Source organism: Meleagris gallopavo, chromosome 10 (genome assembly GCF_905368555.1).
Source record: "Meleagris gallopavo chromosome 10, MGAL_WU_HG_1.1, whole genome shotgun sequence".
Taxonomy (NCBI): Eukaryota; Metazoa; Chordata; class Aves; order Galliformes; family Phasianidae; genus Meleagris; species Meleagris gallopavo.
The window spans coordinates 9440409-9465632 of record NC_139413.1 but is presented as its reverse complement, the minus strand read 5'-3'; the positions used below and the strand labels follow the sequence as shown (position 1 = coordinate 9465632).

The 25224-nt window shown below is 40.6% G+C and overlaps 1 protein-coding gene across 1 annotated transcript; it reads right to left on the bottom strand.

The window, feature by feature from the left end:
- Nucleotides 1-1742: 1742 nt before the first annotated feature.
- On the bottom strand, nucleotides 1743-22636 carry SLC25A24 (solute carrier family 25 member 24). The gene is made up of 10 exons (XM_085231468.1): nucleotides 22287-22636; nucleotides 13028-13154; nucleotides 11891-11978; nucleotides 11334-11445; nucleotides 8638-8796; nucleotides 8134-8286; nucleotides 6906-7013; nucleotides 5871-6038; nucleotides 4574-4724; nucleotides 1743-4231 (listed from the first exon to the last, which is right to left on the bottom strand). Exons 1-10 carry the CDS (start codon nucleotides 22467-22469, stop codon nucleotides 4053-4055), a joined length of 1428 nt encoding a protein of 475 aa, XP_085087594.1. The 5' UTR covers nucleotides 22470-22636; the 3' UTR covers nucleotides 1743-4052.
- Between the last annotated feature and the right edge of the window lie 2588 nt (nucleotides 22637-25224).

Genomic DNA, 25224 nt, shown 5'->3' with positions numbered 1-25224 from the left:
GCAGCACCCAGTATTCCTCTGCAGAAAACTGCCCAGCTGGGTTCAGCATTCAGCATTCTCAGCATTTCCACTACCAGACAGAGAAGGCAGCATGGGCCTGGCTTGGTGCAACTGTGAAGGATGCCACTGCTACAGCTTCTGGAGCAGATACATTGTGTCCACACCAATCATTAACTGCAGGGGAAAAGAAGTGGCAGCCCTAAATTCCAAGCCACTTCTACACTACTTCCCAGTTTTCATCTTACTGAGCAGCACTAATGCCTGACACACACCTCAAAGCAAAAACAAGGAAGGCTTTTCTTTCTCTCTGAACTTCTTAATTTAACAGTGACTCTGCCTGATTTACACCCTCTTCATACGATATACAGGGACCATCTCTGCATTCCTCTGTCTTGAAACACAGAGGCATAACAAGGATGGTACTGCTTAGAACACTTCAGACTGAACATTTTAAGACAAGGGAGAAAGCAACCTGCAAATCTGTCACCACTCATCTAAAACTCAAAACGCACCTCCAAACTGCTTTATTTCACTGGTGGTTATGATAACACATCAGTGGAACACACTGAAAGCTAAAAGAACAAGTTGGATTAAATGGCTTTGACAGCTGCTTAGCTTTCCGTTTTCCCTGACCGACATACAACAAATTTCAGGATGATGATCAAAATATTTCCCAAAGGCAAGCAGCGTGCTGTCCCACACTGGTCGTAAATCCATAACTGACTGTATTCTTGTTGCCTCAGTGCTCTTTCAGCATAAGATGCCTGTCGTTGCAAGTAGTAAGAAATAATGGTTACAAGCTGTGCACTGAGAAACATATGCATTGCAGGTATAAAATGTCTTAAATAAATATACTACCCATGAAACAGCTCCTGTACATCGAAGAGGGATCCAATCAAGACCATAGAACTCAGTTTCTCAGTAGGTTGATTTGGGAGTAATGTTGTTAATACCTGTGTTACAGTGAGACTGATTTTCTTTCCTGTGAGGGTGGAAAGGACCACACAACTCAGGCACTGAGATCAGTGCTTCATTATTATGAGACACATCAAGGACAGCCTAGCATTTGCAGACAATTTCCACTCTGTTAAAAGCATTCTTGTCTCAAGTAGAACCAAATGTCTTTTTTGTTTTTGTTTTAAATTTAGGAATAGTTTACAGAGCATGTACCATTTCCACTATTTGAAATGAATCTTTTTTTTTTTTTTTTTTTTTTTTTTTTAGTTTTCTTCAACTGTTGGAAATATTAGTGTGAGAAACTCAGGGGGCTGTCAAAGCGATCTACTGAGCATGCTTATAGGAGGGTAAACATGCTACATACATAGAGTTAATTAAGACAATTACCTTGAAAAGGCTTTATATTGATCCTTTCACTTAGAAGATTAACATCAAAGGAAGATAAACATCAAGAACACAAGCAAACATATTTCCCTGATGATTAAGAATTCAGTCATGCAGGTGCAATCACGCTGTTACACTGCCCAATGAATGAGCAAAAAAAATACTGATCAAGATTTGATCTTTCATTATGGAATGAGAGTTTTTTTTGGCAGAATGATAATCAACTATAAAACATCTCAAACAACATTTCCAAATGTGAAACAAAAATGAAGTATAGGTAGTCTTAAAAACACCATTAGATTGTTTATTTCTCTTTTACAATAAGTTATATACCTATAATGCAACAAAGAAATATCACCTGTCTACCAGCCACAAAAAAAGATCAGCACACTTGAACCAGATAAAGGAACAAACATTTATTAGAAACTTGTAGTTTTGTATAGCTAAAAAGATAAACATTCATTTCTTAAGAGACAGAGAATATACAAATGAACAGTCATCACAGAGGCACATGATGAAAAATGAAGTTTGAAGACGACTCCATCTTCTCAATGCTTGAAAGCATCACCAGCATAATATTCAATGTTCATAATGGCACTTGCACACAAAAATAAGGACCAAGTCTAGAAGACAGACATTTCTGAAGTCATCACACACACAGTGGCTTATTGGTCACAGTCAGACAATATGACCAGGCAACATCACCAATCTCAAAAATCCCACAAGATACAAACACATTGGCAAAACCAAGAAACATTCAGATTGGAAAGGCTTTGTACACATGGATGATTTGGATAGAATGACTTCTCAGTTTTTAAAAAAGTGCAAAGTCCAAGTTTTCCATAAATTGAAGGCCAAAAGACACAGCAAAAGCTGTCATTTTCTAAAGTCTGATAAAACATTTTATAACACAAGTCTTAGGAAGTCATGCATCAGTTTATGAAGAAAAAAAAACAATCATGGAAGCACTGATCACAGACATACATCTGACCTGCTGACTGAAGAACATGGCCCAGTCTTCCATACAAGGAACAAAGGGCACTTGTTGATGTGTTTTATTTTGTGTATACACACACATACATATGGGGCAGCTGTCTGTGTGTTTGGCTTCGTGTGTACACACAGAGATCCTCAAAGGCCTTACAGGAACTTGCATAGGAACTAAGTTCTTTCTGCAGTAATCCAATTTTAGGAAGTGGTCAAAGAGAAGTGTGTTTTGAAGGTCGAGTTGAGTAGAAAGATTCTCTGTAAATTTGGGATTACTGTAAATAAAGAATTAAGACATCATATAGACTGCAGAAAAAGCATGACAATGGAGTTTAGCAGTAATTGTTTTTCTCATCTCAGTATCTGGGACTGAAGGCCACTGAAATACAACAAGTCATACCATCAGCCCCAGCTCCACACCCCTCCAAAAAATAAACCAAGAGGCTTATACATGGAAATACCTATTTTCTACGTGGAGGAAGTGCTGCTTTGGTTTTCTTCTTTAAATGAGGAACTGTTTCTCAAGTACTTACAAGTTCCCTGTGTGTGCTTCACTTGCTTTGTTAACATGAACCTGATGGACATTAGAGAGCCGCAGTTCCATTTGGTCACACAGACAAAATGCTTCAGTATTTCATGACCCAAATTTCATACACAGCATATAGAAAACTGTGAGGGAAAGCAGATTTGTTCTTCATGACAAGCCTATAAAAACTTTACATAAAAACACAATCCCTTTTTTGCTAAAAGCACATAGGGGACTGTAACCCTTTGAGAGTAAGGGAAGAAATTATGAACATGAAGCCTTTTGCTCTTCAAGGCAGCTATGATGAGCTTGAGTTCTTGTCTAAATCAGTTTCTCCTAACACAGCCAACAGCTAATTCATTATTAGCTTAGTACCAGATCCTTCACCTCATTTTTGAACAGTAACTTACATTTGTAGGAATGGATCCAGTAACCTAGTAGGCTTTTTTGTTTCTGTATACTGCGATTTTATAAAACATGTAACTGCAATCGAGAACTTGTCATGCTAGCATTTACAAGTGCAAAAGCAGGTCCAAAGCAGCAAGATACCAAAATCACTGACTGCATGATTTACAAAAAACACGATATAAATCAATTGAGGTATTCTAGATACCATGGAACAGTAGTTTTTCAGGCTCATATTCATTATAGAAAAAACAGGTTAGCTTGAAAATAAAGGTGGTGGGCTACACTTAATGTGTTATGCTATCCCTTCCTGTATCTAAGTTAACAATGTTCAGAACTTAGATTGCCTTCAAAAATTATCATATTAAGTGCTTACTTCTAGAAGTGCAAAATGTTTTCTGTGAATGGCTTGAGGACAGGCAGCATGACAAAACAAAGTCACTTTCATCAATTCAGTATCAAGGCAGTATGAACTTCTTCTACCTTTGGTTTCATGTGAGACAAGTTCAGTTAGAGAAGACAAAAGAATAAAATATTCATGATTATATGAATACGTAGGTATATAGTTGATTTAAATATACAGATTTTTTTGCTCAATTTAGTGACATTAAAGTGCAACATAGGTATCTGTTTACAAAAGGTGAACTAGAAATTAAGAAAGTTTCCTCCCACTGGAGAATAAAAACAGAAGTCGCAGCATCTCTCCACAGTCTCTAATTGTAAGAACAGATTACTGAAGAAATCATTTTTGTTCTGATAATTCCAACCAAATTAGAAATCTCACCTTTCTACTTCAAGCTATTCCTAAATTCTGCTTCATTTTTTCATACACAACGTAACTGATACTGACAGCTGGAAGAACTTTCATAAAATTAGGGGCTATGCCCCTATAAAGTCCTTGGATTCCTTCTGTAGCAACAATTCTTTGAAAGAGGCCGACCATGTTTAGCTGTGGAGCTCCTTCCACCGAGGCTAAAATAAGACAACAGCGTTATTCAACAGTTTCAGTAATATCACAATTCTTCAGCAAGTATTAAACAACTGAGTAGCTAGCTTATCATTTTTAGGGCCAACGATTAAAATTTATGTCTTCACAGCAAATCTCTTTAATCCCCAGACATTCCAGAGAGATCCATGTGCCTAAACCCCACTAAAATGCATTACTCACCTACATACCAGATAAACTCTCAATTCTTCAAGCTTTCTCCTTTTTTTTTTTTTTAAATCCTACTTGCCCACATCCCTGCTACAGCTGTCACAAATAACCTAATTTCAATGAGAACACACAAACATTTTCAGAACAATGGGACTCACCTTGAGCCTGCATGCGTGTCCTGACAAGAGCAAGAGGGTAACTGGCTAACTGCCCACATGTGCTGGAAACAGTACCACATCCCAACAACACAAAAACCCCCGGGTTAGCAGAGCTTGATGCATAGTGTTCTAGCCAGGTAGTCTTTAAGAGCTGTCAGGATAAAAGATAAAATAATCAGACAAGATATCTGCCTTTGAAAAAGTAAATGTTTACTCTTAAGATCTATTACAGGTTCCATCCTGGAAAAGCATCAAGTTCACTAAAAGCACACATACGTATGACTGGAGTAAAGGCTACACAAAAACCTTTGCATGTGGTAAAGGACTGCACATTACAGCAGTTAGAGCCAAGAAAAAGAATCCTTAAATACCAAGACACAGCACCAGGCAGCAGTGCCCATGCTCTAGTTAATACTTGGGAAGGTATGACCCAGCATGTCATCAGGCACAACAAAAACTCACACAACCAGGCATGTCACTCCATGCAAAATTAGAGATGCAAACCATAGGGTAGAATTCCCATACAGTTTAGAAAACATACAGCTTGCTCAAGCAATTCTGCTGACTCTAATTACTACTGTATCACAGCAAGACTTCTCTAGACTAGAATAAAATTAGTCTATGCATATTAGTTACTTGACATATTTTGAAGCAACACTCAATAAGTGAAGGTAGACAGAAGATTTTAACTGGTGCTGATGAGTGTAAGAGATGCCAGTTCTTTAAAGGAAACAGTGCAGTGTTTCAAATACATCACAAGAACAACATGTTGGCTACAAAGAATTCTGTTGACATGCAAAAATACATAAGCAGTGCAAATAACTATAATTCAACTACAAATCAAAAATAGCAAAAAACGACGATAGCTGCAGGACAGGTAACTTAATATGAACACTAGTCAAGTTATTAAAGCTCAGGTTTGCTATATAAAGATTATGTTCCCAGCCAACGGGGTTATTTTGTTACACAAGAGTGTTCAGTTACCAAAGTCTAATACACTTTCTCCTCACAAGCACACTTCTTGTTTGATAGAATGGAAGAAAGGAGTCCTACGTGTCAGATGAAACTACTGCATGTAATGACCAGTCTGTACAGGATCTCCCCAAAGGTGACAAAAATGACAGAACTGCTAGTCTAGTGAGTTCAGTAGCAATTCCCATTTACCAGGGTAACTGTAACATTGCAGATGTATTATAAATCTGACTAACACAGATCCAAGTAACTGAGTAACTGTTACTCTGTTCATAAATTAAGTAGTAGACATTACATGAACACACAGTCAGCGATCTGAACTCACCTCATAAACAGCAAGGTCAATCCCAGCATAAGGAATTATACCCAAAATGTTAGGAATATAGCCTTTGTAGAAGGCCTTTGCACCTTCTCTTTTCAAGATCTTCTTAGCACAATCAAACATCCCAGAATATTGCCCTGTTTTACCCACAGCCAACCTGGTCTTCAAAACCTGAAGGGAAGAATCAGTAGTCTTAGTTACATAAGTATTTATGACTGTAGTTTATAAATACAGGAAAACAATACATATCTGCTTATTCCATTTTCTGGAACTGCTTTGAATTTGGAAGTACAAGTCTTGTTTATGATGACTACTGTTAAAGGCTGGCTAAGGCTAAGTTTCTTCAGATTTCTATAATGAATGCAGAACACCACAAACATTATATGCTAGCTTACAATTTAGTACCAAAATACAATACATAGAAACATGTCCCACAGAGGAAAGACCAGTTATTCCATCAAGTCTCTGTTGTAGCTGTCTTATTCTTCCTCCACATCCAGCTCCTTATCTGACCTGGCTCCCTATCATAACAAAATTTCATCAGCTCTGTTCCAGACAAGATCATTCCTTGCTTATGTACATAGTGGGAAAGACTTAGGTCTAATTCAGAAACAAGTCTGAATATGTACTTAAATGTTAAATGCATTATAGGATTTCTTTTCCCAAACTAGATTTCGATGACACAAAAGCCTATTTCAAAAAGGACATTCACACAAAAAGCAATCATACAATACAATAACCCAGATTTCTGGTGTACATATACACAGAAGTGATAACACCACCTGAATTCCCAGCATCTTTTAATAAGCAAAAGATAGCTTAAAAGGACAGCTATGCAAACAGAAAAATGACAGCTATCAACTAGAACAATGTCTATTCTAAAGTATCTAGTGCTGAAATTCTGAAAGGAAGTTTAAAGTTAAAATAACATAGGATAAAAGAGTGTATGTACAGGAATTCCTACAATAATTTCAAGTGCAAAAATGCCCAAAAAGACATTTGGCAGATTCTAATGAAAGCAAATTCTCTGCTACTAACCTCCATGGGATAAATAGAAGTCTGTGCTGTTGCCCCAGCTAGAGAACCCGATACAAATCTTTCAATGGTGCCTAAATTTCCATCATCCTTAGTGAGTATCTTCTTATACTGTGAAGATAAAGCACATAAAACATCACATGCTTTTTAGAAGATGCAAGAGTTCCACTAGAGTAAGGAGTACAATAGAACGTGTATTTTCAAGCTTCACTTACTTTTTCCACATAATAATAGTTGCATTTACAAACCCAACAAAGTTAGCACTACTCTTACTCCCTCATCAATGATTCGCAAAAGCAATAATTATTGTAACACACAAAGATCCTGTACATTAAAGGCATCAGTCACTTGCACTACTGTCCAGTACTCCACAAACAGCCTGCAATGTGCTGCCCAGACAAAGAGGGCTCTGACTCCCTTGCAGATCAAGATCTTCAGTTGGAGAACAAAAAGCTCAGCTCACATGGGCACCAACAGAGCTGTACATACAGTATCATTCAGGACAAACACCATCGTGCAGGAATGCACCCAATGTCTGCTCCCAAAAGACTGAGCAAGAGGAAGGAACAGAATGCTCACAGTTTCTCTACAGAATCTACATCTGCCACTCAGTCTTGCTACACCCCAAAATTTATTTTACTTTCGTTACTTTTATTTCACTGTTGTACAAAAACATGCAATACATTAATGTAGTCTTGCTTAGGCAAAAAGAAAAAAAAAAACACCATCAGTTAACTACATCAGAACCGTAGTTCATTTCCCAAAGGAGGATTAGGCCTTAACATGATGTGTAAAGCTGATTCTGAGGTAAATATAACTCTGAAATCCAGGGTGAGGGCATCTTATGCAGCACCGTGATATTTGACTTAAAAAGAATCCTATCCAAATCCTGCCAGTGTAATGTGCTAAGGTTTCGGTTGTTCTCACTTTGAAGCTAAAAACGAGATTAACACAGTACATTGGATCCTATGAAGTTACAAAAACTGAAGGACAGCTTAAAATTTATGACAGATTTAATCTACGCTGCTTTTAAGTCAATGGTCAAATCAGGAAAACAAGCTTTTAATTGGCAGAAAACACAGGCTATTTGAAACCTGAGTTACTCTACATTACTACTACAAAATCCCCAACCATGACAAGAACTCCTATACAACACAATAGTGTACATAATAAACAGTAAGAATGATACAATATTTTATACACTACTTCCATTTCTGATTTAGCATCCTACCTGTTCATAAGCCCAGAACTTAATAGCTGTCTCAGGAGCTATTTTGACAACATTTACACCATTTCCCCTCCAAAGTGATCGAACACCACCTTCTTTCAACATTTGCTTAAAACCACTGGCAATATTCATTTTATTTGATTTTGAACCATGAACCTAAAAGAAAAAAAAACAAAAAAAAAACAACGGAGTAAGTGACAGTGCTCTGATTAGCCTGTAAAACTCGTCACCTAAGCAGCCAGTCACTGCATAAATACATGAACTAGGAAAAAAAAAAAACATTCACCATTGAAAATGTTATTTTAATTGCACGAGTAGTATAATATTTGTTTTATATTTTTGCTGATATCAATGTGGAAAACACTAATGGGCACAAAATATAGAGCCTGTTAAAATACAACTAGATCTCCAGAATTTACATGCTCTATTTGGCCATCAACTTTTTGTAACAGGTCTTTAAAACTGAAATGATATAATGGAAATGAAGTTCTTAGACATTGCACCTACCTGCATCATTACTTTTAGACGATCTAAAGGTGCTGTACCTGTTCGAGAGACAGCACCAGCCACTCCTCCTGCTAAGAGCTGTTTCCACCACTGTCCACTCTTTTTCTCCTCCTCTGTGAACTCATCTGGAACAGTCAAACTATCTCCAATATCCAGCACCTATCAGAAACCAAAGCAAAGGGCTGCAAGATAACCATCTTACTCCACTACCTCAATTTTACCAATAGTTCTAATTCCAAATTAACCTACCACCTAAGAACAGAAATAAAATGCTATGTTCAACATAAAAAATCTAGTTTACATTCAAAAAAAATCAACTTGCTACAGATTGCTATTGCTATTCAATGAACAGTATTTTTAATTACTTCTAAACAGGTATTGAGCAATATACCACATACCCACCATTTCAAAGATTGCACCATCATCATTAAAAATTACGACAAATTTCTGTCTTGAGTATGACCCAAACAAAGACATCCTGTCATGGTCAGTAAACGTTTTCAGAGAGCACTACGGCTCAAATGCTTACTGTCAATGCTAACCTTTCACCAGACAGTCTTCTAGGATTAGCTTGTTAATCTCTTAAGGACACTAACAAGAGATTTCTCTCTCATGCTAATGTATTCACACATATGTGGGATTTTTTCTCCCTCCAGCAACTTCTCAAACTAATAATTTCATCGTTGATATATCAGAATATTCAATTCCCAGTAGCTGTTGTGTATTGGCTTATAAAATGACCATTCTATGAAGTTCCCTCTCATTAGCAGTTATTCTGAAATACATATTAATGACTTTTATTCAGCTATACAAGTTTGACATTTCTTTAACAGTTGCATCTTTGTGTTAACATTCAATATGATCAAAGAACATTCCAGTATTATGCCTTGGACAGCTTTATCGCTGCAGTCTGTATTAATTGAACATGCCACTTAATGGATTCTTCATGTCATTTATAAGCATGATAAAACAGAACAATTGCACCAGAGATAATGAAAAGCTAACACTAGGCATAAAGAAAGACTATAAAGAATCAGGAATGTTTCAATAAATGATAACAACTACTGACCAGAAAATATCTTAACTGACCATTTTTATTGCTGCTGATGTTGAGTTCAGACACTACACCCTAGTGAGATCTCTGTTAAGCAGGCTGACAACTGACTTATTCATTCAGACTGTAAAAACTGCAGTATGCAGATTGTACATAAATTATGTAGATTACACACAAACAGGGTAAGAATTAAGTAGTCTGGTATTGAACGTGAAACAGATAAAAGAGAAAACGTTTTTTCTGACATCCATGATTTCCCAATAAGGTGTTGCCAGTTACTCAACAACAGACGGAGTCAGCAAAATATCCATCAGAACTCTCAAAATATAAATATCAATAGATTTTACAGGTACTATATGCATATCTACCTGAGTTTAAACAATGTATCTACTGACCCCTAAATGCAACTTTAATAACTAAACCTAGCTTTAACTTTTTTCTTAAATTTAGGAGATACTTATAACCAAAGACCACAACTACCTTAATAACTGCCAGTGCAATGATCTTCTCAGAAGATTCTGACAGCAATTAAAATTATAAAATTATATAATTAATAAGTATACAATTTTAAAAAAGCTAAGTTTCAAGAGCTGTCAGCCAGTCATGTGACATCTCACATCTGCTCTTATCTGAAGCACCAGCTGTGTTGCTGCATAGCTGGATTTTGCTTGCTGTGATAATTGGATCATAACTGAGCCTAAACCAGAACATCACAGGAGACATCTATACTCTTTCCTTCTGAATAATTAAAGACATTCCATAATAACAAAAATAGATAAATAATAAATAGTAAAGATAAATAATAAAAGAAATAGTAAAAAAAAAATAGATCTGTGATACAAAGCACAAGCTGGGACCAGGCCTATCTGATCACAAAGCAGTGCTCCAAGCACTTTTCCTCAGCAAACAGGGACCAGGTTTCTCTCTGGCAAGCACAACTGAATTTAGTCCATGCAGTGTGAGCTGCTCAAACATTTCACATCTGACTGTTTTTTATTATGGAAAGGCTGACCAGTCCCCTCAAAGCATGATTGGTCTCAATATGCTCAGAGAAATTCATCTTCACCTAACTGTACAGATTATTCCATAACTATACGGATTACCCTTCCCTGTACTAGAAAAACAAAGTAAAGTGGATTGTTACTGGCTTATTTACCTTATTATTTGTTGTTTTAAGTCAGCCACTGAGGTGGTAAGAGCTCCACGCAATGCTAACCTAAAAAACTGTCTGCTTGTTGCTGTATATCTATCATTCTTAAAGGACATTCCATAACACAAAAGAATTTAAGAACATATCGTAGACAAAGACAGCTATGATTTTATGGTAATGATAATATTATTGTAGAAATGCAATTACTGAACTGACTTCAACACAGGAGTTAAAATGTTTCTATGTATGTTTCAACACATCAAGAGCACTGAACATAAGAATGTAATGTAATGTTGAAGAGAATGCTTAATATTATTAGTGCTTTCTATGGACTATCCCCAAGAGAAAGATTTCTTTCTAGGAATTACTGGCAATTAAAAGATAATTGAAGAATCTTTTAAATGCACAACATATAACTATGAAGTTGATACACTCAATACTGTCCCAGCAGAAATGAACTTAAAAGATGCACTAAATTGAAGTTGAACTTACAGTGGAATGTTTCCAATATCGGATTATTTCTTCTATGTCCGTAGCAGGATTAAACATAAAATGATCTCTCCACTCATTCCAATCTACTGACATTGTTCCATCAGCATCAATACTAAAAAAACAACAAAACAAAAAAAACAAACAGAACAAAACCAGATAAGAAAATAGACTATTTGGAATATTGGCCATTACAGTGATCCATTCTACAGACAACATATGGAGACTTCAAGGGTAAATCTGCCACGGTGTTTCAATACCATACATTTCTTATTCAAGTGTATCTAGCATTCTCCATTTTAAAATGTAAAACCACCTTTGTTTCTATCAACAATATCTGTACAGAAATGAGGTATAAACATTCCCCTCCCATAACCATATGCTATAACAGTGGCTAATCCATCTATAATCCAAGAACAGATGGAATGTGAGAATTCCTATATATGTGCTACTGAAGTTACCAACACCACTTCCAAGTTACAAATCCATTCAATTACTGCATTCTCTGAATTATAAAAAATATGAAGAACGTAAAGAAGCTCAAAATATTAATTCCCGACCTTTGCAGGATCTTTTCTGCCTGTTTTTCTGAAATGTTTATACCCAGTATCTTGAGGGACTGGACAACTTCTGATGGTTCAATTTTTCCTTCAAATATAAAAAGAAAGATAATGAGTACACACAGTATGGAGTCCACTGAGCTTAATACATTAGCCTGAGACTGCCTCAAGAGACCGAATGTGCTGAAGTCTGTGGAGTCAGACAATATACAGAACAGAGTCCTAAAGGAACTGGTTAATGTGGTTGCCAGTCTGCTCTCCATCATACTTGACAAGTTGTGACCGTCAGGGCTGGAGCACCTCTCCTATGAAGATAGGCTGAAGGACCTGGACTTGTTCAGACTGGAAAAGAGAAGGCTGGGAGACCTCACTGTGGCCTTCCAACTTAAAGGGAGATTATAAATAGAAGGGAAATCAACCTTTTATACAGGTGATAGGACAAGGGAAATGGTTTTAAACTAATCTAAACCTCCCCTCCTTCAGATGTCAGGGGGAAGTTTTTCCACTGAGAGAGTGGTGAGGTGCTGGAACAGGCTGCCCACAGAGGTTTTGGGTGCCTCATCTCTGGAGGTGTTTAAGGCCAGGTGGGATGGAGCCCTGGGCAACCTGATCCAGTACCTGACCTAGCAGTAGGCAACTCTGCCTATGGCAGTGGGATGGGACCTTGATGATCCTTGAGGTCCCTTCCAACTCAAACCATTCAATGTTACTAACATTCTATAACATCTACACAATAGCAAAAGATTTTTTTAAAAAAAATTTTTCAACAGAGGCAATGCATTTTTATTATCTAAGGACAGAGCAAAGGTAAGAACACTGAAATTCTACACCCAAATAAGATACATACAGTAAGTTAATAGTTATTTTATCTGTAATTGATACACAGTAACTTCCTTATAGCTTTACTGTCTACAAAGCAAAGATACCCAGATGAACAAACCTAGAAGGTAAAAAGAAAAGGGAAAAAAAGAGACTTATTTCACTCTACAGAAAACAATAACTGCTTTCCTGTTAGGCCAAAGAAGTCAAGGATTCCCACATATAATTTTTTGCCTCCAATTTAAACAAAACTTAAGTCAAGATAACTTTGAAAGCATAGTTTCTTCAACCATTTGAACACATCAAATAACAGCATACCATCATTGTTTTTGTCCAGGCTCTTAAACGCCAGTTTCATTTTCTTCTCATGATCTTTAAGATACTGCATAAATTCTTCAAAATCTAGCTGCCCATCCTGGTTAGTGTCGCCAGCTTTAAAGATTTTCTGTTGGGAGAAAATGTAACGTTTGACTTTAGGACATACAGCAACTCACAAGGTAACAACAGCATAACACAGCTGAGGTTGAAGAAGTACCATATAGGCTACATTGAGAGTCAAGTCAGGAAAACCCACACATAACACACACTTCAGAGCTAGGTTTCATCCCCAGAATTTAACAAATTCTTAGTAGCTTCATAACGACAAGAAAAAAAAAAGAACCTATACTCAAAGATGGCATTAGTTTTTATCCCCAAAACTTGCTTATTCAAACACAAGTTACACCTCCATGGATCAAACCATCTGTGGAGGACAGCCTGGGGGACGTGACAAAATCACGGTAGAAAACAATTCTAAGCCTACAATTTTCTAGCTCTACTTGAAGTCCACAACATTCCAGTACAATTACACAGCCTCAGCTATCCTCTTGAATCCAGTGGTCTATTCTGAATTATACTAGCAATTAACTATTTAACTGCTGACAAAGAATTCCTCACTACACACACCACAACAACAGCTATCTTCCACTTTTGCAGGTGTTTGCCAGTAACTGCCCTGCTGATCAGACAACCTGCATATAAAATTAACTATGAGTTGAACACGATATACAATTGCCAACACAGTACAAAACAAGCCTGAAATACAAAAGCAATGGCATGACTGCCTAGGGCCTATACTTTTCGTTCAAAGCACTAAAACAGTGTATCATCCTTATATGTGAAAATACACTTCACAATAAATGGGAAATTAAAGCAACCTCTCAGGGTATAACAGCTGAGGCAGATCTGCAAGAGCAAAGCACAGAGTCAAGCAATGCCAGGCTAGCAAGCTCTGCAGGATGTATCAGCTTGGACCTGAAGCCACAGTACAAACTGTTTCTTAAACAGAGCAGCAGACAGCAGCAGGACCAGGATGGAAGGCCCAGCAGCACTGCTCCAGTGGGCACTGCCCATCCTCTTCACATGCCCACAGTGCTGCTGCCTCATCCAGCAGGACGCAAAGAACAGGGGAAGGAAGTCCATCCCAACACTTCTGCTCTAGAACAAAAGATTTGAGGGGAAGTTACGTCCCATTTCTTCATTTGGGCATTAGTTCCTGTGTTGTCGCTTGGTGTGGGTAATCCCAAGAGGACAATGCACAGTACAAGAGCAATCTGAAAGCATGAGTTACTGAGCATTTGAAGGTATACTTACAGCATATACCAAAAATTCTTCCAAATACTTTGTTTTTCAAGACTGACTTGCACAACTGCTAAGTAAATCAGCAGGATTTGCTCGGTCATTGTAATCAACAAAGTCTGTTTTAATTTCATTTTATTTTACTTTTTTTTTTTTTTTTTTTTAAACTTCCACCATAATTAGTATAAATCCTCAAAAGAGCAAAGTCTAACAAGATTAGCCTACAGACACCCAACAAAGGAAGCTGAGAATTCTGGTTGGTTTATTGCTTTCAAAAGTGTTCAGACACATCTGTAATGCCCCCTTCATCTTCCCTATCCACACACTAAAAAGCTTAATGTTAAATCTCAAAAAGAAAAAAAGCAAAGAAAACCCACCGAAAATGTATAGGCTTCTCAATTAAAAGGCTAAGGATTATGTGGTACTCAACAGTGAAATAGGGGGCAAATTATGTAGCTCTGATAATGCAGCACGCCATGCACAGGGAAATCTATGCAAGATATCACATACTCTAATAAAGGTGTTTGATCTCAGCTGAGAAACATATTTCTGTGGTTCTGACCTTAACATACTCCAGCTTAGCTGTTGATTCTATCAATAACTCATCAACAATAATCTACCCATCAGTTCAAATACATGTAATGCCCACGTCCTACAAAAACAAACACATCATATTTACTCAAGTGTATGGATGCATTCCTGACAACCACCTTCTAATAGACAAATCCACCAAAAGAAGTCCATTAAAAATGACCCTTGGCAGAAGGATCCCTGCTCTGAAGACAAAGCCATCCCAACCCTTCGCCCAGCACACAAGGCATCCTGTACCACACGGTCCTCCCAACCAACTCGGAAAGGGTCAGTTATGTGAACTCTCATCAAGGCCAGTTGGTACTGCTCCCTACCTGAGCTACACAAATACGAAACAAGGAAAGTGTTGTTCTGGCTCAGAGGCACAATAAAACATACGCAACATTCCAGTTACAAATCCTCCACTGCTCAGGATGACGCGAGCCAAAGAAAGCAGAAATTCCTCAGAGGTTCACAGAGCCGGCAATTAGCGCATGTGAAGGGGGGCACCTTTCTCTCCATCTGTCCCACAGGCACACTACATGCTGCAGCAGCCAGGAAGCCACGTGCATGAGCCTCCACCTATCCCCTGCTCCTACAGTTCTTTTCCAAATTTCAAGCCAGTTTCAGCAGAATAGAAACAGCAGGGAACCAAAATGCATGCTGTACCTCAGCAGGCGCACACATTTCCCCCTCCCACCTCCTCCCCCATGCTACAAATCTGAAAAGTTAATATAAACAAAAGCTTCTTAAAGCCTGTAAAAATGTACTCTTTATGTAAGTGTTGAAGTTTGAGACTGAAACCATAATCTGCAAGCCTGGGGAGCAAACAGAGCACTCTGAGAATTCTTCCACACAGAGGGCAGAAATGGGCCAGTGGGAGCTGCACGTTCCCTGGGCACAGCCCCAGGAAGCCAGCAGGTGCTGCAGGAAGTGCAGTGCCAGCCCCCACATGCAAACTGTTCACTCACAGCACATGCAAAAACTCAGCCCAACTAGATCAGGTCATGCCAGACCACGTCTGCTCAAGCTGTGAGCTCCTCCAAGGAGGGAGAGGCCACAGTCTCCCTGGGCAAGCAGTGTTCAGTTACCTCACTGATGTCCAGCAAGCAATCAGACTCCGCTGCTCATTTCATATACTGCCAGATAACACATATCACACAGTTATAACCACTTGTCACCACATCAGTTCCTGCTTCAACTACTTCTCTGGCGGAAAACTGGATGCATTTTTAACATAGGCGTGTTTACAACAATGGAGCAGGACCAGCTTAGGTGCCAGCTGCTGCGTGCAAGCCCTGGGAACCAGTGCTAAGTGAGCCCAGCACTAACACCTGCCCGGTACTGCAGCTACCAGGGAACCACGTCGCCCATCAGCAGACCCAGCCCTGAGACACAACCGTTTCTTTTCTCAAGGGTTGCCCTTTCTTTTCTCATCTAAAAATGCCAACCAAGAAGATAATCCCCTATATAGTGAAGCAGTGACCAGAAAGAACTGCTAAGAATTTACAGAGCTACAAATACTTAAAGATCTATTTGGATCATCTTTCGTTCTCATGCTACGGGCCTCCCCACATACTGACTCCTGTGCTGACCCTATTTGGCCATGACATTCCTTCTATTTTTTTTTTTAATAACAATTATTTCACTTCTGTTCTTCTTCTGCTGCGTTTGTTACACCGCTGCTTTTCAAGTCCTGCACAGCAAGGCTACAGCAATTTGAGAGACCAAAACTGGACTGAAATAGTGAAGAACTTTCTTACATAAAACATTCTTTCTCCAGAAAAGTTCCTGGATGTGGGAACCTAAGCCAGCAGGTCTGTTGAAAACGTCAGCAAAGTTACAGACATTTAAAAATCCTGACTTTAAATGTGTCCCAATGAATTATCAGACTACTCTGTGCCAGTCATGAACTTGAACACATCCATTGCTATAGAAAAGAAAGAAAACGCAAAAAAAGCAATCATAGTTCTTTCATGTAGACTTTTCTTTTAAATCTACACCTGAGTCTTCATACGGTACTTGATGTAATTGTTTTTGCATTACGTATAAGCTATCACATCTCTCTGGTTACAAAACTCAACTGTGCAGGAAGTGGGGCTACTCAGATTGCCAATCACCTATATTAGCCTGTTATTTCAGCTCATTGATACAACTTTAAAAAAAAGTTAACAGGAAGCAATCTATCAAGAAATTACTGGGCATTTCTGGCTTCCTATCCTGCTAACTACAAGTAACAAACAGCATTTAAAGACTCAGAATTGGTGCAATTAGCAATTCATTGTTCTGTAATCTATGGATAGAGCTCCAAAGGGCACAGTCACAGATACTGCACAGAAAACAAACTAACACCAAGCTAAGAACAGCGTGTCTTTTGGACACAGAAGATACATGTTTTCTTTCAGTATCCTTCAGATGCCTATCTCAAGGATATTTCTCCACGGCTATCTGGTCATTCCCTTCTCCTCCCTCTCTTCTGTTCTTTCCATCTTTGCCTCCAAAATAATTAGCGTCAGTCATTCACATAACTCTGCATTCCACAATTATAACACAATTATAAATGTTTTAGACTGAAATCTACCGGGATGCAGCCACAGCTTGAGCACAGGCAGCCTCTGTCTTCTCTGGACACACATCCTCTCATACCAAGAACTGATGCTGTTTTTTTTTTCTTCTACCTGCCAAGACTACACAAATCCACATCACAAAATGATAATGAGAAACACAGTAGAAGTTTATTAAAACCACTCTTGTGACAGTGCATAGTTGAGAGATAAATATAGAATGAAGTCAAAGGGCCCCAAGATGCACCCACACATTACTCCAGTCGATGAGTCCCAATAACACTAACAAATAAGACTGCTGTTGAAGTTCAAAAACACCTTCCGGTATCCTGTTTTGAGCAAAGCAATCATTTGCACTACCTCCCAAGAAATGCCACTATATTTTCACGTCCCATTCTTATTTGTTCACTTCTTTCCCAAAGGATATTAAGGCATTTAAACAGTACCCAGCAGATGACAGTGTCAGAGGCCGCCATAAACAGAGCCCCCCATCCTCCTACAGCAGACATGCACTGTTTGCAGTAACAGATACTTCCATCAGCTACAGTTTCTCCTTCTTGCTCTTTGCCCTCAGCACCTCACTCCACAACAGGGAAGGGCTAGCCACAGTCTTCTTATTGGTTCATTGCAGGTAAGAGCAAAATTACAGGTTCCATAGACACAGCTGATTACTCCTAGCAGACCGTGTTCTGTCTGCTGAGAATTCAGTGTCTTTGGGCCTCCATTTCCACTACATGAAGATATCTCATCACACTGCTTCTTCAACTAAAGGGGCCTTCACATAGATGGGCATAACTAGACTTACATGTCAACCTGACAGACAGACCAAATAAGATTATATTGTTTCCAGAATGCAGTTATTCATTCCAATACTATCTTCCTATGTCTAGCTCCAGGACTCAACACATAAATACATCCTGAGTATGAATGGTTGGCTGTTTCTAGCAGAAACTGAAGCTTAAAACATGGAGCTTGCCTCCTGCAGGTTTACTGTAAGGATTGATTGCAACAGAAGGAAAGGGTGAACAAAAATAGTATAACCATGCACACCATGTATGGTGCTCATATCTAAGAGACTCGCTGCATTCTGAAGACACGGGATGAGATCATTTGCGATCTGATCCCAGCATCTATTTATTATTGCTATCAGACAACTCTCCTAACCCAAATTAACTGTACAATAGCTGTTAAAGTAGTTGTGGAGAGCCATCTGATGTTGTCAGCACACTGAATTCCTTCTTTGTAGGTGCTGACATACAATGTTAGGAATCTTTTGCAAAGCTTTACAAAGTTATCCTTTCCTAACAAGTAATATACTACAAAATAAAAAAGGAGTCATCCTGGCAGCCTCTAAGAAGCAGACATTTCGGATTTTTCAGTGGTTTACTTTTCTGTCACACACTGACAGGAGGCAGGTCAAACAGACTGTGAAGTCAGGAGCTTCTGTCACTTTGGGCTACGATGCCTTTCTATGGAGAAAAAGAATGATTCTTCCTTAAAGAGGAACAAGTGACCTACTTGCAACACATCAATCTGATATCTACTGTGTTACTTCATCTAGAGTATCCTGTTGCACATTAAACATGAATAAAACTGTCAAGAAAACAGATGAAAGCTTAATTCAAAAGGACACTCATGTCTATTGCTTGAATGGATAGCAGCTCAGTAACATCAGAAAGCACACAAACTCCTAGAGAGGAACTATATATTGTTTCAAAGCAAAGAGAAAAGCAGTAATAAGAGCATAATCACTAATTTATAGCATGAAGGCGATGACTTGGGATGAGCCAATAGACTTTGCAAGTAAACAAGTAAGCCATCTGTTGTTTACCAAAAGTTAGCCAGGAGGGAGCAGTGTTCACCATGAGTACAGTGACCAACACTCCCACAGAGATGTGTTTCACTACAAACAGGATTTTTGGAGATCTAACCCAGACTTGCACCTTATCAAGTGAGTGCAAGGCCTGACACCCTGACTCAGCCACAGGAAAGTGCAGTCTGCTCTTCTGTAAGATATCCAAAGGTCTGTTCATATCCATATCATCATGCTGTGGGCAGGGCAGAACCCTTAGCCACATTTATAATATTGCTCCATTTCATTTCCTTATTCATTAGTTAGTAGCAATTATAAGACTATTTCTGCCTCCCCAAACATAAAGGTAAAGACTACATATGTAACTCCATTAATAAAATGTCTTTTTACCAAGTAGTAAAACGACATTTTATCGAATTAAACACCAATCTAGGGCCTGAGACAGGGACTAAGTGGGAGAACACAGCTTCAAGTAGAGCCTCAAGAAAGAGCACAGGAAGCAGATTAGTTGCATAAAGACAGGAAAGAAAGCAGCAGCAAGTCTCACTGAGGCTCTCTTACTATAAGAAGTCTTTTCAAGTAAAAACTATGTGCACCATTGAAACGGTGAGCATATAAATGTTGTAGTACACTCTAGTAATGGTTTGACCCACCTCAAAAGCCTGATGTGACTCATGGCTTACTCTGTTTACACTGTGTTTCTCAGGTAACTAGAACAGCCTGTTCCTGCTCCCCATTACAGCCATGAGGGTGCAGCTTATCTCAATTGATTTCATGGGTTTCACTACCAGTTTGTCCTGCATCAATCAAGGCTTGGACAGACACTTAGGTCAGCGCTTTGCATGGAAAATGTTGTGCTGAACACAAGAATCACTTGGAACTTCAATTACGAGTTGCTCAAAACTTCAGAAACATATCACTTATGTCTCAGGACTCTCAGTAAACTATGTTGGAAGACCATCCTCATTAATTGTCAGGAAACAGGACACCTATCCCTTTATTGTTCTCTTTAACTAAAAACCCAAGATTGTTACAGTCTAACTGGTACAACAGGTTTTCAACAACTTGTACATAATGTGTGACTGGAGCTTGCGACCAGCAACACAGTTCTCATGGGTAAGCAGGCCCAACTGTCCCTCCTTAATCAACCAAGTGCTGAAAATCCAGATACGCTTAATTCATTATAAAGATGATTTTGACCACAAGCAATATTCAAGTGGAAGTATGCTTACGACTCATTTGTACTCTCACAGTAGCATCATTCAACTCACGCAAGACTTGCAGGATACTTCTCCCTTAAGTTCTAAGGCAGAGAGTTACATATATCAAGGGGAAGGAAAGCAGACCAAAAACTCTGGAGGAATAAGGAGTGTGCCAGAATTAGCACAAGGTCACTGAAATTGAATGGCTTACCCAACTTATCTCTGAGCACTCTTGTCAAAATTTAAGTTCACCTTCCTGATCCTCTACCAGAATCTACACAATGGCTAACCCTGGCATAGTAGCGGGACACTATCTGACTGCTCTTGATATTGAAATAAAGAACAGCACCAAAGTAACAGCTCAAGCACAGACCTCTGCTGTCCCTGTTCAGCCTAACCGCATCTACGTCTGACTTGCTGAAATACAGCTGAAATCCAAATTCCTCCACATCGTTTGGAAGTTATGTCTGCTGAAAGATGTGTAAAGCCAGACAGTACTGCTTAAGCATCAGTGCACATCACCATCAGCATGAGTCTAAGCCATACATCTCACATGACCACAGATACAAGCTACTTGCTTTCCAAAATAGTTTTCATGTCCATGTACCAGTTCTCTACTTCCTAATGAAAGATCAGCACAAGAGAAAGTGTTACAACTGCTAAAATTAACAGAGCCCACTGAAGACAACTTCAACAGCTTCAGTAAACAATACCTTATAAAGAGATAAAAGTGAAACCTAGAAGCTGCTCTTACAATGCAGACTTGCTTTATCACACAAATACTTACATCCTCAGAATTGGGCATTAAACGATTTTACATTCTGATCCTGAGGCATCACTGAAAACAACTAGAAAACAGAAGTTTCTCGTCCGGGTGCAGATCAGATTAGGCAGTGTGAGAGCACTTCAGCACTTGATGACTCAAGTTTTACTAAGGTGAAACCATTCATAAAAAGGAACAGAAGAACGTCACAGTCACAGAATGATAGAACAGACTGGGTTGGAAGGGAGCTCAAAGATAATTGGGCTCCAACGACCTTCCATAGCTGGCACCCAACAGCTCCGGCTGCCCAGGGCCCCACCCAAGCCGGACTTGAAGACCTCCACGAATGGGGCATCCACATCTTCTCTGGACGGCCTGTGCCAGGGCCTCACCACCTCAGAGTAAAGATCTTCTTCCTAAAATCTAACCTAGAACTCCCCTCTTTTGGTTTTAAGCCATCACAGTAGAACCTGCAGAACAAAGCGAGAGCTGCATCTGTTCAGTGGTCAGAAGGTTACCGCTATACTCAGGCGCTTTTACATGCAGGAGCTGTGACACCAGCTGCCACCGCGTGCCGACAGAGAGCTGGGCTCACCCGCTTTTTCTGACACTGCTGCCAGCTGCCAAACGACTGAAACGGAGGCTTACCTACCCACTGAGCACATACTTACTCTGACCTAGATCATACAAACAGCGACAGACACCACAGCTGTGAGCTACATCCCTCCTCGCGCTGGGACACCATCGCACACCACGCAATACGGGCCAAGGAAGTGCAGAAGTGATGCGCGATGACTAAGCCGGGCCAAGCCCGTCTGGCAACAGAATCACCGGCTGCCATGCTCTTAATAGCGTTTGCACTCGAGTTACCTCGTTTACAGCACAGCTCCCGGAGCAAGCCCGAAGCCGGCCGAACACGGCTGCGGCTCGGGCAGCCCCCGCTCCGGGCAGCGCCGCGGTGCCGGCCGGACCGCCTCTCAGTGTCCCTCGGGACGAGGCGCGGGCTGCCTGAGTGACCGCCTCGAGAAGGGTCGCGCCGCGCTCCTACCTCCTCCGCCTCCTTGCCCAGCGGGATGCCCATGGCCTGGAGGCCCGTCTGAAGCTCGGCGATGTCCACCCTCCCATCCTCGTTGAGGTCCAGCTTCTTGAAGAGGTTGGCGTACCGCGAGTCGCCATCCCGGCTCCCGTCGCAGGCGGCGGGCAGCGCGAGGCGGCGCAGGAGCGGCAGCATGGCGCGGGGCGCAGCGGACGGCCGCACACACCCGCTCGGCTTCCCGGGACCGGGCGGGAGAGGCCGCAGGAGGAGCGGGGCCGGCCCCGCCCGCGGCGAGACGGAGAGCGGCAGCACCGCCCCGCCCGCCCGAGGCGGCCGCGAGAGGCGGGACGCGGCAGCGCGCGCGGCGCCGCGAAATGGCCGCTCCTCCCGCCCCGCGGCAGCTGTAAAATCTCTCGTGCGGGCACGGCGCTCGGCTCCGCGCAGATAGCACCGCTCCTCTGCGCTTTCTGGAGGAGCGCGGTGAGGCTCGGAGAAGCGCTCCGGTAGCGCTGATGTGTCAATCTACAGTAGATAAGCATCACCAGCGCCGAATGGAAGCAGACCTCCGTGCGCAAGGCCCCCATACAACTCAGAAATGTGTCTATTCTATCACACATCGGCTGTGATGCCCTGCTGCTGACACACCCGATGTAGGTGGCATGCACTTAGCGAGCACTACCACCTTAAATAGTTCCCATACCAGTGATACTCTGAAACTTAACAGGGCTATATTGGGATCACCGCAGTCACCACACAGCACTGAAACCACACGAGCAGCCACTGGGATAACACACAAGGGATGTCCTCCAAACAGCTTGCGTGGGTCAGCCGAGTAGAACAGACAAGGGGAAACAATTGGTTCATACATAAATCATGGTGCAAATGCCAGGAGGCAAAGCACACACTCGCAGGGCACAGCTGGTGTAGGAACCAAAGGACAGCTAACAGAAGCAGGCTGTTCACCTGAGCACCTGCTGTCCATATGGGAGCTGCAGTGAGGCCAAGCACAGCCACACCAAACCCTGCCCTCCTGCTGCATTCACAGTTAGTCTGCAGCCACAGGGAGTGTCCCAGCCTCAGAGCAGGAGCTTGGTGGCCTTGTTCAAGGATTAATCAATAAAGCTCATCTGGTACATTGTCACTCAATAGATTTACTTATTGAGTTACACAGGATTGAATGAATTACCCTGTATTTCTAAAGGCAATATGATTTCACTATAAGTTTATCAAAACAGAATAAATCAGGTGGGAAGGGACCTTGCAGGGCTCCAGTCAGCTGCGAATTCAGCTCAGCATTTGTCCAGCCTTGTAATCTCAACAGATGGGGACTGTGCAACCTCCCAGACAGCATGCCCTACCTGACCTCACCAGGAGGAGAGCTTACCCTTCAATACCGTTTAAGCCTTTCTTGTTTCAATTTCTACTTTGTGTCTTGTATCTTCCCATCCTGCTCCACCACAAGGACCCTGACTTCATTTCCTTCATAACCTCTATTAACCAATTGGGGAGCTCAGGAGGGGGGTGAAGGCTTCTTTCTATGCTTCACAAAGGCTCTTCTTGTACCAGTTAGGAAAGCTCACTTTCCTCAGCCTCTCATGGAGAGAGTTTTCCAGACTCCCCCGTGCCTGGTGACCCTCTGCTGAGCTTTCCAGTTTCTGCCATTCAGATACTAGGGAGCCCAGAACTGGCCTGGACTCTCTAATCACAGCCTAACTTGCACTAAGCAGAGAGGAACAATCACTTCCCTCCTTCTGCTGGCTGCAATCCATTTCATACCGCCTTGGGAGCAGCAGGTCTCGTTTACTCCAGGGCCCATGCTCAGTATGCTCTCTGGCAAGACCACAGAGTTGCTCCCTGGTCAGGTCCCCAGCCTGCATCATTGTCAGAGGTTATTCCATCCTACATGTGGCACTTCTAATTTGTTCTTGCTCAAAATCATAGGGTTCCTCTCAGCCCATTCCCTCATCTCTGAATAGCAGCCCCACACCCAAGACAAGTGACTCCTTCCACACTCTTGTCCTCCCTCCTCCAGGCAGCTGATAAATGAGACAGGTCCAAATTACCCATTACTTTGGCAATACAGCTAATTTTAGCTAACCTGCATCTTGCAACAGGCACAGCCTGAACATTCTTCACTTCTTTCTGGAAAAAAGGATATAAATGTTGCTAAGGCCACTGCAGCTCAACATCATAACACTCTAATACAGTCTTCAATTCTGTATCTGTCATTTTTAACTCCTGCCATCATCCTTACATCTTCAAGAAAAAAAAACAGGGAGTGCAACATTACCCTTTATCACAAAACAGATCATGCAATTAAAAACTGTCTATACTAGTAACTGAATGCAATCCATAGAAATAAGCAGAAGTGGGAATGAAGCAGTGCTGCACGAGTTGACTAGCATATATTTCTGACATGCAGCAGGACCATTATCAGAGGTCTTAAACTGTTTCTTTTATGAGTATCATACCAAACACTGTACTTAAATATTAACACAATATATACACTAGAAACATCCAAAAATTAACACCAAATACCTGGAACACATTTTACTTGGCCTCAATTTTACTCAATGTTGTCAGCTCATGCCATTCATATGCTCAGCATCAGATAATCACTTCCACAAAATCAGTAAGACAATACATGGGCACTCTCAGGAATTTGCAGGCAATGAGTGGCAGCTTTTTCCTAGCAGCATAATAACAAATACTGCATTTTGGCAATACTTTTTAATCATATACAGCTAGATGCATGTGTACCCAAACAAAATATTTACCATCTAATAAAAATTATTTGTTAGCTGAAATTCACACAAGTTAGTAGAACAATTATCTGTTATAATTCAACTGAAGTGCAGTAACACCCGATAGGGATGATTAAGAAACAATCAAAACAAGTAGATAAATTAAGTGGGACACTGGCTTTTTTTCCTAATAACCTTGTAGCTGT

Bases quoted from the DNA above. Each gene is read 5' to 3' on its own strand.
- SLC25A24 (XM_085231468.1), bottom strand. From the start codon at position 22,469: ATGCTGCCGCTCCTGCGCCGCCTCGCGCTGCCCGCCGCCTGCGACGGG. The intron at 7,014-8,133 runs GTAGGATGCTAA...TTATCTTCACAG, and splicing joins AGTTCTGGGCTTATGAACAG to TATAAGAAGATACTCACTAA. The intron at 4,725-5,870 runs GTGAGTTCAGAT...TTATCCTGACAG, and splicing joins TTGACCTTGCTGTTTATGAG to CTCTTAAAGACTACCTGGCT.